Source organism: Triticum aestivum, chromosome 3B (genome assembly GCF_018294505.1).
Source record: "Triticum aestivum cultivar Chinese Spring chromosome 3B, IWGSC CS RefSeq v2.1, whole genome shotgun sequence".
Lineage (NCBI taxonomy): Eukaryota > Viridiplantae > Streptophyta > Magnoliopsida > Poales > Poaceae > Triticum > Triticum aestivum.
In genome coordinates this window covers 126606532-126619238 of record NC_057801.1, presented here as the reverse complement: position 1 = coordinate 126619238, position 12707 = coordinate 126606532, and the positions used below count along the sequence as shown (strand labels likewise).

General features: G+C 52.4%; 1 protein-coding gene across 1 annotated transcript; it reads right to left on the bottom strand.

Annotated features, from left to right (window-relative positions):
* Positions 1–2678: 2678 nt before the first annotated feature.
* On the bottom strand, positions 2679–5932 carry LOC123068954 (acyl transferase 9). The gene is made up of 2 exons (XM_044491660.1): positions 5436–5932; positions 2679–3778 (listed from the first exon to the last, which is right to left on the bottom strand). The coding sequence occupies exons 1-2, from the start codon at positions 5865–5867 to the stop codon at positions 2951–2953; spliced, it is 1260 nt and encodes a 419-aa protein (XP_044347595.1). The 5' UTR covers positions 5868–5932; the 3' UTR covers positions 2679–2950.
* Between the last annotated feature and the right edge of the window lie 6775 nt (positions 5933–12707).

Sequence of the window (12707 nt, the reverse complement as noted above, 5' to 3'; positions counted from 1 at the left end):
ATACGTGACGGCGATTGACTGCATTGAGGATTTCCTCGTCCGTACAATTTTTGCAGAATAAAGAGATAGTGTCTTCATCGCGGCAGTCTTTGATCTTGTCCTTGACAAGGAGGAATATGTCCCAAAAGTGATGGACCGTTTCCTGGGACTGCTGTCTGATGTGGGTAAGATCGCTTATATCTGGGTGGGTGGGTGGCTTTAAGTCCGAACCCTGACCCAATATGGGATCCGGAGCTTGAGAAACTTCCGAGCTTAACAGTTCGGGCTCCGGGATATCAACCAATTTTTCAGGCCCACCATCTGATTCTAAGTTCGGTGTATGGGGCATGCCTTCCCGCGGGTGAGTATCCGGCTCTGTGAGCTCGGAGATCCGAACATAGTTCGTCCTCAACATAGGGGAAGAGTCATCGCATTGCTCCTCCACTACCGCTATCTGATGGGCGATCGGTGGAGATTCAATTCCTCTCTGATCGGGTTTAAGCCCAATCCGATCGTAGTCCGTGAAGACTCCCAAGGCGGCGATGCGATCCAGGAGCTCGTTTAAAGAAGACAACTCCACCGGATCCATCTGTTCAGAGTATTCTGAGCTGACGCGAAGGCGATTTTCGATGACCCGAGAAGTCATTGTCGGCCCAACGGCCGAACGGGCGGGCATGGTAAAGCCGCCCAGCTGGAGGGTTTGGCCTGAAGCCAGGGCTCCCCCCGAGATGATGTTGTCCTTGATAACAAGGCGAGCCATCAAGCCTATCTTCGACGTCACAACGGAACTCTCAATGAAAGCACCAATGTCGGTGTCAAAACCGGCGGATCTCGGGTAGGGGGTTCCAAACTATGCGTCTAAGGCTAATAGTAACAGGAGGCGGGGGACACGATGTTTACCCAGGTTCGGGCCCTCTCTATGGAGGTAATACCCTACTTCCTGCTTGATTGATCTTGATGAATATGAGTATTACAAGAGTTGATCTACCACGAGATCGTAATGGCTAAACCCTAGAAGTCTAGCCTATGAGGTTATGATGATTGTAACTCTAACCCTAGAAGTCTAAACCCTCCGGTTTATATAGACACCGGGAGGGCCTAGGGTTGTACAAAGTCGGTTACAAAGAAAGGAATCTACATATCCGAATCGCCAAGCTTGCCTTCCATGCCAAGGAGAGTCCCATCCGGACACGAGACGAAGTCTTCTGTCTTGTATCTTCATAGTCCAACAGTCCGGCCAAAGTATATAGTCCGGCTGTCCGAGGACCCCTTAATTCAGGACTCCCTCAGCCGCCGCGGTCGAATCGGCCAGCACCACGGCCATGTCTCCCCGCACCAAAACCCTCGTCCCTCATGTTGTTGTGGGTGGACTCAGGAGGATCTGGACGAGCACTCGCGACCACTTGAGCGAACGATCTACTATCACCACGGATCTTCCCCGCCCACCAGGAAAAGGAAGGACAAACCCTAACTTTCTCTCGAGACGGTGCCTCCTAGAAGTGGAGGACGGCCTTGTCTAGATCCAGAATGGGGGGGAGAGGATGCGCGACATCAGTTATACCAGGGGGCGGAGGCGTAACCCTAGCCACGGGTCTAGCATGGCGGTCAGATGCCCCAGAATCCATGTGTTGAGAATCAGACCACTGGACACGGTTTTCATCCGGTCGACGCCCAAGAACCCCCGGTTCAGCGGTTGGGGGAGCAATCTTGCGCCCGGGCCCATGGTTTTAGCCCCCATCCACCTGAACCGGCGCATGCGGCAAGGTCGTCGTCCTCGACTCGTCCCCATGCGGTGGTTCGCCGGTCCGCCGTTGCTGCCCCGGCGGCAGATCAGGAGGATCCTGTGGAGGGAGAAGATCCCAAACCCTCGCAAAATGGCACGGAAAGAGAATGATATACCCGATATCGATTACCTCGTTGGCCCGTAGGTAGCGCGCATCCACGGTCCTGCCACGATCGTTGAGGAGCACGATGCGGAGCGCGTCCCGTCGGAGGAGGAGCTCGCCGACGGCGAAAGTGGTCGATCTCGCCATCGGGAAGCCGGGGGCGAACGTGACCCGCCATCGCGTGTTGGTCGCCATCCCTCTGCACCCGCCCACGACTTCATCTCTAGAATATTTAAATTGCAATTAGGAAAAGAAGTACCCCTCAAAAAATTACTAGACAAGCTGCAGGAGCAGTACACAGATGCACTTCCAATGCACCCTAAATTTCAATAGATAAAAAAAAATCTAGACAAGCTGCGGGAGCGGTACACGGATACTGGTCCGCTTGCTTAAAAATCCAGAGTCCCCAAAAAAGCTGCGGGAGCAGTACACGGATACCAGTCCGCTTGCTTAAAATCTAGTGATTTCAGAGAGCTGCGCTCACACGGTGCACCATGTGAGGCTTGCAAACTCTGGTTGCCCGGTTCATCTACGGTTACAGGCTAGCGCCACCAAGCCCGGCGACGAAGAAGCGGTTGAAGCGCTATTTAAATTGGTCAAAGTTCTTCTCGTCTAGCCATGTGGGATTAAACGAAACCCAGCCTCGATGCGTGCCCGCGGTGACCCGATCGATACATCTTAATCGGGCTTCTTGTGCTGGGCTTTAAAGTTGGCCCGCAGAGACACAGACCGCCAACACGAATGAAAAAATAATAATCTAAACTGGTCCCTCTGCGTTTTGCAATACAAGCGATCATCAATCAAGTAATCAAATGCAGGTATATATCATTTTTATTGTCTCGTATCGAATGATTAAAAAAATCAAATTGGCTGTCTACATGCTAAGAATGGTAACGTATTGCTCAAGATGTAGAAACAAAGTAAGTAAATACAACGAAAACAGGTACAAATACAACAACATTAGCAACAATATATCAACCAAACAGCCGCATCAGCACAGCTCCACGATGCTTCCATCCCCATCCCCCTGCATGCATGCATGCCAAGGTTTTCTCGGTCTAGCAAAGCAAAGCGAAGCAGCTCGCTCAGGGCAGGTCCTCCTTCATGCCGCGGGCGAACTCCTGGGAGTGCTCCTTGGTGACGCAGCTGGCGAGCATCCTGGCGCCGTCCAGCGGCAGCGGCGCCTTGAGGATGACGACGGAGGCGATGAAGTCGTTGTTCACGAGCGGGCCGGCGAACATGGGCGGGCCGAAGCCGTAGTCCACGTCGGAGAACCCCAGCTTGCTCCAGTCGGAGACGTAGATGGACTCGTAGTCGAAGCTCATCTGGAAGGGGTCCTGCCGCGTCTCCTCCTTGGCGAACTGGAAGAACTCCACCGCCATCCGCTGCTTCGCCTCCCGGATCATGTCGATCACCTCCATCACCGACGACTCCAGCACCTTCTTGCTGCTCCCGGACATCTTCACGGGGAAGATGGAGTTGCCGTAGTACCCCGCGTCCAGCTTCAGCAGGTGGCGCACGCTGGCGAAGAAGCAGAGCTTCACCGTCGCCTCGGGCTCCAGGTTCAGCGCCCGGGTGCGGCACTGCCACAGCTTGGCCGTCAGCACGTCGAAGCCGGAGCAGAACTTGCCGCTGTGCGCCTTGTACTGCGTTTTGAGCGCGTCGATGTAGCCCGTGGGGAAGTCGAGCACGATGTAGTCCAGCGCCAGCACGGGGAGCTCCGGGAGCGGCCCCGGCTTGATGCTCGGGTTGGGGAACTTCTCCCTGTCCCACACCGGCTTCACCGCCGGCTCCGGGAGCCCCCGCGCCATGTCGCCCACGGCCTTGATGAACTGCGCCGCGCCCATGCCGTCCGCCGACGCGTGGTTGAACCGCAGGCCCATCACGAACCCGCCGCAGGTGAACTTCGTGATCTGGAACCATGAAATAAGTTTGAAATGTCAGTACTACTGGATTTGCCGTAGTACCAAACCAACATCCTGTAGATGCTCCCATAATTCCCGTAGGCTGTCCTCGTCGAAAAATATGAATGAACTGGCAATCATGATGGAATTCGGCACTTTTCTGCCGAACCATGCATACGACGGTACGGGCGACAGGGATGCACGAACAAAACACCAAGAGAGTGAGCGAAAAATGCGCTGCAATCTAATCATCACCATGAAGTACTCCACTGACTTCTCAAAACTCCCATACGCTCCTGTCGTGGCGAGCGGTCTCCAAACTCGATGAAGATCGATCCTGTCCAACGACCTCACTGACCAGCACCCGTCGGTGGGCAGCAAAAGCAGAGGAATGGATGGGCTCTCCGACGAAAACCCTTGGCTTTGAAGCAACACATACATTCAGACAGACACCACACCGCCTATCTTATCTGGCAAGGACAACACCTACAGGCATAATCTGGCAGTACATCTCTGTCCGCGACCGCATAATAATAATCAAGCTGCAAGCCTCAAACTAATCCAGATTAAGACAACAGCTAGCGAGAACAGATCATGCCAAAATCGCCATCATCGCTAGGGGTGGGTGCTCGTCAACAGGTCCAATTCAGTATGCCTAGAGCTAGAGGTCAAACAAAATTCGGCAGCTCCGGTCTCGTCCCATGGCGATCACTTTCAGCCCCGGAATGATGAACGGAATCCTCCCCTGCGTCTGAGTGGCGTGCGTACTACTCCTTCGTACTACGCGAGTGCGATTCTACCTAACCACCCGTAACCACTGGCCACCACCGTACCACACCGCGTAATGGTGGTCGCCTGAGGTCGAAGCAAAGTCGTGCTTGGTCACACGTCCGTCGGAGGCAGCGGCGGCATTACGCGTACGCACGCCGCGACAGAACAAAAGTGCAGTGACGCAGTGGCGCCTCGAGGGAGCACCCCGTGGCCGCGCTCGGCCGCCTCCCCTGAAACGCAAGAGAACGCCGGGATTTCGCGAGCTCTCCGGCGGCCGGCATTCTTATCGGTTCCAGGCAGCTACTAGTACGTGCCCGCGACGGGACCGGTCAACCTAGTCGATGGCCCGTCACAGCAACCGCTCAGCTAACCCTGTCCTGAGGACGAAAGAGGCAAGCCTGCCGTTGCGAATCATGGCAGTATGGTTCACACTTCACACTCACAGACACGCATCACGAGCTCTCTGCTTCACCACTCCGGGTAATTCCGGCCACGTCAACTCTCCGGGTAGCCGTTAATTACTCCATGCGAGGTCGTAATCGCCTTTAGGAAGACCGATGATGGGGTGACGCTGGTAGGGCCCACGTGACAGCCTCCTCGACCGACACCGTCAACCAATCGTCTCCACTACCTCCCCACGACGCGTCGAAGGGGAAAAATGGGAGAAGCTTCCCACGACGACGCCATCCATCCATCAGCCGGCTAGCTTGCTTTTGACTTATCGCCTCTGCTCCCCAGATCTACCCGCGCGCGCGCGGATCTAGCTCTCTCTACTCAAGCGACCAGATCAACGATGCGTGGGCGACTGATTTAGCTTAAGAATCACGGCGGCCGGCCGACCGGCCGCCGGCGGCGTGGTTGGTTGAGACGCTGAGGTGGGAGCACTAGTATATACCTGCATCATCATGATGGTGTTGTGGGGTTCGACGCCCCAGAGATCGTCGGCGGGGTAGGGGACGAGGTCCTCCTTGGGGAGCAGCAGGGGGCGCTCCAGGAACCGCACGTCCTCCAGGCTGCACTCCGCCACGGCCTCCGCGAAGTAGACGCCGTCGGCGGTGCAGCGGATGGCGGGGCACCCCTTCTCCGGCTGCTCCACGATGCGCCCGGCCAGCGGGTAGAAGAAGGCCAGCGCCTTGCCCAGCGCCTCGCGGATCACGGCGGGGGCCGCGTCGGCGCCGGACCGGAAGATGTGCATCGACTCCACCAGGCCACGGTGGGTCGGGTACCGGTCCACCCACGCCAGCGGCAGCGTGTGGTCGGGGGTCTCCGACGCCGGCTTCACCGCGCCCTCCGAGATCCGCGTCACCTTGAAGCTCGACGACGCCATGGCCGCTCTCGCTCTGCTCTGGGCTTCTGTGAGGTGTGTGGAGTTTTTCAGAACAAGGCTCTGAAGCTTGAGCTGGTTCCTTAAATGGAGTTTGGCTTGGTGCTCGGCAGTGGCTCGATGGTGTGTGGGGCCCGGCGAGGGTGGTGGGTGTGGGGTCGTGGAAGAGCGCTGGACTATTTGGCAGTGTACCGTGGGCGCTTTCAACGGCCGAGATCGGCTGTCCGATGGGGTGTTTGACGTACGGGTTTCGATAGCCGTTCAAACACACGTGCAAGGCGGCCGTTCTTACTTGCTCCCCAGCAGTGAAGAAAGCGAAGAAAACGTCTCTAGCAGCTCCCGGATCTCCTAATCTAGTTTGTGTTCTCCTCAATTCCAAGCTCGCACTTGGAAGTGACGATCTCCTTGGTCCTCCCCTGAATCGCGCATGGAAACTAACTAGTGCTCCCGAAGGCTACGTCTCGCCGCCACCGTCCACCGACATGCGGATAGACCCCCCCCCCCCTTCTTTTGACGCCCACATGTCGATCTGGCAGACTTGACTCGCCGTTGTCAGGATCCGACCACCACGAGCTTACCAACATCAAATCCAACGATCATGTGGGCTCGTCGTAGCAAGAATCTAGGAATATGTGTATGTGGTCAATGAGAAAACGTTAGTATGATTGTCGACACTAAGCAAGAAAAATGAATGGAAAAAAATGTATGTCATGAAAGGGGAAGGAGAAGAAGGTACAAGGAGTTGCCCTGCGATGACCACCGCCGACTACGACAACGATTCTTGTCGTCGTCGATAGTTGTCTTTGGTCAACACTACCTCTCCCACCTCGGTGCTCAATGGGTAAGAAGCACCCTAGTTGCTTTAAGGGTGATTTTTTGGGGCGCAAGTAGTCTTCTCTGGCCAACCATCCCCCCCTTCTATCTCGGCTCAAGGAGTAAAAAGCACCATGGTTGCTTTGGAGTGATGCCTTATTGGGGCTCCAAGTAGTCGTCTCTTGTCAACCCTCCATCCTTTTATCTCGACTCGACGAGTAACAAGCACCATGGTTTCTTTGGAGTGATGCCTGATTGGGGCTCGCAAGTAGTCGTCTCTGGCCAATCATCCCCCCTTCTACCTCGACTCGACGAGTAAAAAGCACCATGGTTGCTTTGGAGTGATGCCTTATTGGGGCTCGCAAGTAGTCGTCTCTGGCCAATCATCCTCCCTTCTACCTCGATTCGACGAGTAAAAAGCACCATGGTTGATTTGGAGTGATGCCTTATTAGGGCTCCAAGTAGTCGCCTCTTGTCAACCCTCTGTCCTTCTATCTTGGCTCGACGAGTAACAAGCACCGTGGTTGCTTTGGAGTGATGCCTTATTGGGGCTCGCAAGTAGTCGTCTCTTGTCAAGCCTCCGTCCTTCTATCTCGGCTCGACGAGTAAAAAAGCACCATGGTTGCTTTGGAGTGATGCCTTATTGAAACTCCAGGTGGTCGTTTCTGGCCAATCACCCCCTTCTATCTCGGCTCGACGAGTAAAAAGCACCATGGTTGCTTTGGAGTGATGCCTTATTGGGGCTTCAAGTAGTCGTCTCTTGTCAACCCTCCATCCTTCTATCTCGGCTCGACGAGTAACAAGCACCATGGTTGCTTTGGAGTGATGCCTTATTGGGGCTCGCAAGTAGTCGTCTCTGGCCAATCATCCCCCCTTCTACCTCGATTCGACGAGTAAAAAGCACCATGGTTGCTTTGGAGTGATGCCTTATTGGGGCTCCAAGTAGTCGTCTCTTGTCAACCCTCTGTCCTTCTATCTCGGCTCGACAAGTAACAAGCACCGTGGTTGCTTTGGAGTGATGCCTTATTGGGGCTCGCAAGTAGTCGTCTCTTGTCAACCCTCCGTCCTTCTATCTCGGCTCGACGAGTAAAAAGCACCATGGTTGCTTTGGAGTGATGCCTTATTGAAACTCCAGGTAGTCGTTTCTGGCCAATCACCCCCCTTCTATATCGGCTCAACGAGTAAAAAGCACCATGGTTGCTTTGGAGTGATGCCTTATTGGGGCTTTAAGTAGTCGTCTCTTGTCAACCCCCCATCCTTCTATCTCGGCTCGACGAGTAACAAGAACCATGGTTGCTTTGGAGTGATGCCTTATTGGGGCTCGCAAGTAGTCGTCTCTTTTCAACCCTGCGTCCTTCTATCTTGGCTCGACAAGTAACAAGCACCATGGTTGCTTTAGAGTGAGGCCTTGTTGGGTCACCGCATGTGGTCGTCTCTGGTCAAATTTCTTCACTCCCATCTTGATGCCTGACAGGTAGCGCTCTGATTGCTTTAGCGCGATGCTTGATGTCATCTTGGGTCACACAGGTAGTCGTCTCTGGTGTACTTTCTCCCTTCCCATGTCGATGCCCAATGAGTAACGAGCACCTTGATTGCTTTAGAGTGTACCTTATTGGGGCATTGTCAATGTCATCTCCGGTAAAACCCTCTCGGGAGCAAAACATGAACTCCAATTTTTTAGAGTGATGCCTTAGCAGATCATGGCTACGACCCGAACTTGGTGACCCCATTTTTTTAATTTTCACCCGGAGGGGGGTTCCCCATCTGAATATATTGATCAAAGTGGGCTAAAATCCCAGATAGCACATGCATTGGAAGACCATCCGGAAGAGAGACGGGGGGGTGTGTTACATACACACACAGTCCATGTGCCACAGAAGGGGCACACTAGGGGGAGAGAGCACTAGTAGAAAAAACCCCACTAGTCCCAGTTGGTTAGGGCCTTTTGTCTCGGTTCTTGAACCGGGACTAAAGGGTCGTTACTAATGCCCTAGACCTTTAGTCCCGGTTCTAACACGAACCGGGACAGATGGATCTCCATGTGGTCGATGCGCCGAGCCCAGGCAGGAGGGCCTTTGGTCCCGGTTGGTGGCACCAACCGGGACCAAAAGGCATCCACGCGTCAGCATTTCAGGGGCTGGGGTTTTTATTTTTTTTTTGAAAAGGGGGGGGGGGGTTGGGGGTTTGGGGGTTAATTTAGGTGTTTCATATATTGTGTTAGCTAGCTAATTAATAGAGAGAAGTGTCCTCTCTTATGTCCGTGCTTGGTCGACGCTACGTACTATACATACAGAGGCCCTCGACATGCTAGCTAGTAAGAAAATGAAGGAAACCATTAAGTACAGAAGTTCGCCATGCATACCGAGAGAAGTGATCGATCGACCTCTCCTTCTCCGAGAGATTGGTCGAACAACAAGTTTTCGTATTATCTATCTGGCGCTATTGGCTACATACATATACAATACGTAAGATCTCTTATAATCCCCTAGCATTTGAAATCAACTTCCACATGGTATTCTCCGGCTTTATTGATGATGTGGTCAAGAAAGAATCCCGCCAATTCCTCTTGAATTGCTTTTATGCGATCTTGTGGTAATAGTTCATTCCGCATCTGCCACGTCTAATTTTAAGAAGGGGGTTAATACATATATGAATGAAACTCAACAGAAATGATGGTGTAATAAAATAAAATTATGAATATTATTGCTTACGCACTTCATATTGTCTTTTAGAGTAGCCCCGCTTATTTTTCAAAGTCGCGTTGTAGATGAACTCACACACGTAGTATCCACAGAAATCATTTCCTTGTTCCTGCCACAAGCACTTTACGAGAAATAGAGGTCAATCAAACTGATAATGAAGCATTATAAATGGCATTGATGAAAGTATAGCTATAGAATCAACGGGAGATGTGCGCAACTAGCTAGCTAGTAGTACTTACTTTCGGGTATGTATATCGCAGCTTCTTCGGCAGTCCCGGAGCTTCTGCGGTGAACTGTTTCCAAACCCTGCAAGACAAAAAAAATAATTATTATTACTTGAGATGTCAGGAAATGAACAAAAAGTTGCCGATATGGTGCGATAATGATCGATTGAACTTACTTGTTGAGCAATTTAGTCATGTCCGCATAGGTTTTGGGATCTTTTCGTCTCGAGTCTAAGATGGTTACTAGTCCCCGCTCAAGCTTAATCTCCAGAAGAACATAGTGGAAGCTGCGCACGCATGCATAACTCATCAGTTACATTACTATAACCTCGCTCGAGTAATAAGGGAAACCGAATATGCACACGACAGTAACACTAACTCGAAGTTGTAAGGAAAGCGTATTAAATCTTTGTTTTGATTTTTGATCAACGATTGTAGCAAGTTGGCCTCGGCCTCTTCGGCGTTCTTTTTAACCTGAAATTCATCTATGATATTTGTGTTAATGAACCCAATATCATACATTTCTTGTTTTTTGCACTCGACGATCTTCAATCTGCATAATATAGTGAGGATAATTAATTATAAATACATGCAATGAAAGAGCCGAGCTATATATAGAGACTTAATGACAGAAATAGTACTTACAGCCAGTAGCAAAAGACCGTTAATTTATCGAGGGCCTTTTGATTGAAGAACTCGAAGAACTCCTCAAATGGAACGGGCAACAGATCAGTTCCAACGAGGTCGTGCTCCTCTTTAATTCTCAGATACAAAGTATTCGTCCCCCAGACTCTGTGCAGGTTTTCATGTACCAATTATGGAATATTCGCATCATCGTTGTTAGAGATTTTTCATCTTTGACGAGAGGCTTCCCGTACTCGTATTTGTGTTCGTCCACCTCCAAGAAATCAAAATGTACATCATCAGACAGGTAATCTCTAAGATTGCTATAACCGGGCACCTTCCCCGGAGCATTAGCGACGATGTCGCTGGACACACTGAGCTGGGGGCACGATTGGTTTGCTTGTTCGCCGAGATGGGCAATTTTTTTCCCAGCTGCTCGTTCTTTTAACCTTTGATCACTGACAGTACTTCCCGACCGCTCCGCTCGGAGATATGCCTTTTCAGTAATGCACTCATAGTTGGTTTTCGGCGGAGACTTTGGTGGTTTCCTCAGGGCATCGATAGTGCGCTTTGCTTTCACCGGATCTACTTCTCCTCCGGAGGTGGATGTCTCTTTGTTTTCAACCCTTCAAAGAAGTCCTTCACTTCGGTCTGCACGATCTTCGCGTTTTCCTCCTCGGTCCTCTCATACGGTAACTTCTCTAGAGGCTTGAGAGATGGACCGTATCTGTATTGCCTCCCGCCTCTGGCTGTACTGCTAGACGCCGGAGCAGACGGAGCGGCTGTGGCTGTCTTCTTTCGTGCTTGCTTACGAGGCAGAGGAGAAGGACTACGACGCGCCGGAGCAGCCGGGGCGGCGGCGGGTCTCTTCTGCCCTTGCTGGCGAGGCGGAGAAGGAGGAGGCAGCTGGCTGCTCGGACGCGCCGACGCAGGCGGAGAAGGAGGCAGAGTGCCGCCACGCGCCAGAGAAGGAGGCTGAGTGCCCTGATCACTCGCCGGAGCAGGCGGAGGAGGAGGCGGAGTGCCCTGACTCGCCGGATGAGGAGGAGGAGGCGGAGGCATCCAGCTCGGAAGGTTGATGAGCTCCTTCTGCCATAGGCATGGAGTCTTCAGAGAAGAACCCAGCCGAATCTCCCCTTCACCCGTAGGGTGGTCAAGCTCAAGGTCCTCAAATCCGTCCGTTATTTGATCCACCATCACCCTAGCATATCCTTCTGGAATCGGCTGGCCGTGGTAGGTTGAGCCAGGTTCATTAGGTATAACAGAGCCAACAGCCGCCTTGACTTTCAATGTCATCCATCGCGTCATAAGGTGGCAATGTTGAGACTTTGTGATAGCATCCACGGGGTAACCCGTGAAGACAGGCTCCAGCTACTGAGTCTGCTCGGTGGAAGCCACGTTGCTTCTCCGCTGAGATGGCGGGGTAGCTTCAAGGGAAGCTTCGGCAGGTCGTTTGATGCGATCTGCTTCTCGTTCCTCTAGCCCTTGTACCCTTTCGTGCAGCGCCTGCAGTTGGCTATGCTCCACTTTCTTCCTCCTCTTCTGGGTTTTGTAACCCCCTACGTCCGGAAACCCAGCCTTCCACGAAAGGGAGCCTGGCGTGCCTCGTGTCCGTCCAGGGTGCTCAGGATTCCCGAGGGCCATTGTGAGCTCGTCCTTCTCTCTGTCTAGAACGAGCGTCCCTTCCTGTGCTGCGGCGATATAGTGCCGAAGCTTCCTGACGGGTATTCGCAGTTGCTCTTCCGTCCAAACGCACTTCCCTGATACAGGGTCCAAGGTTCCGCCAACCTCGAAGAACCAAGTCCGGCAACGGTCTGGCCATCTCAATGTCTCTGGTTTGACCCCTTTAGCAATTAGGTCATTCTCAGCCTTGTCCCACAAAGGTCGGGCTTTGAGGTAACCACCTAACCCCATGCGATGGTGATGCTTCTTCTTCGCAGCATTAATCTTGTTTGTCGCTGACATCTTCTTACTCTTTTCTGATGTCTTGTAGGCCACAAATGCGGGCCATTGATCTCTGATCTTCTCATACTTTTCGATGAATTCTGGTGTCTTTTCTTTGTCGACAAACGTTTTCAGCTCATTCTTCCACCTCCTGAATAGTTCTGTCATCTTCTTAAGAGCATGAGACTTGATCAATTGCTCTTTAACTGGCTTCTCTGGATCCTCCTCTGGTGGTAGGGTGAAATTTTCCTTAAGCATTGTCCAAAGATCTTCTTTCTGCATATCGGAGACATAAGACACCTCAGGGTCTCCCTTCTTAGGCTTTAACCATTGTTGGATACTGATCGGGATCTTGTCCCTAACAAGAACCCCGCACTGAGCATGAAATGCATCCCTTGTCCGGATGGGTTCAATCGGCTTGCCATCGCGCGCGATTGCTGTGATCTCAAACCTTTCATCCGAGCACAACTTTTTCTTCGGGCCTCGTTTCTTTACCGAAGTTGAGCTCGATCCGGAGGGCTAGAGAAAAAGAAGAA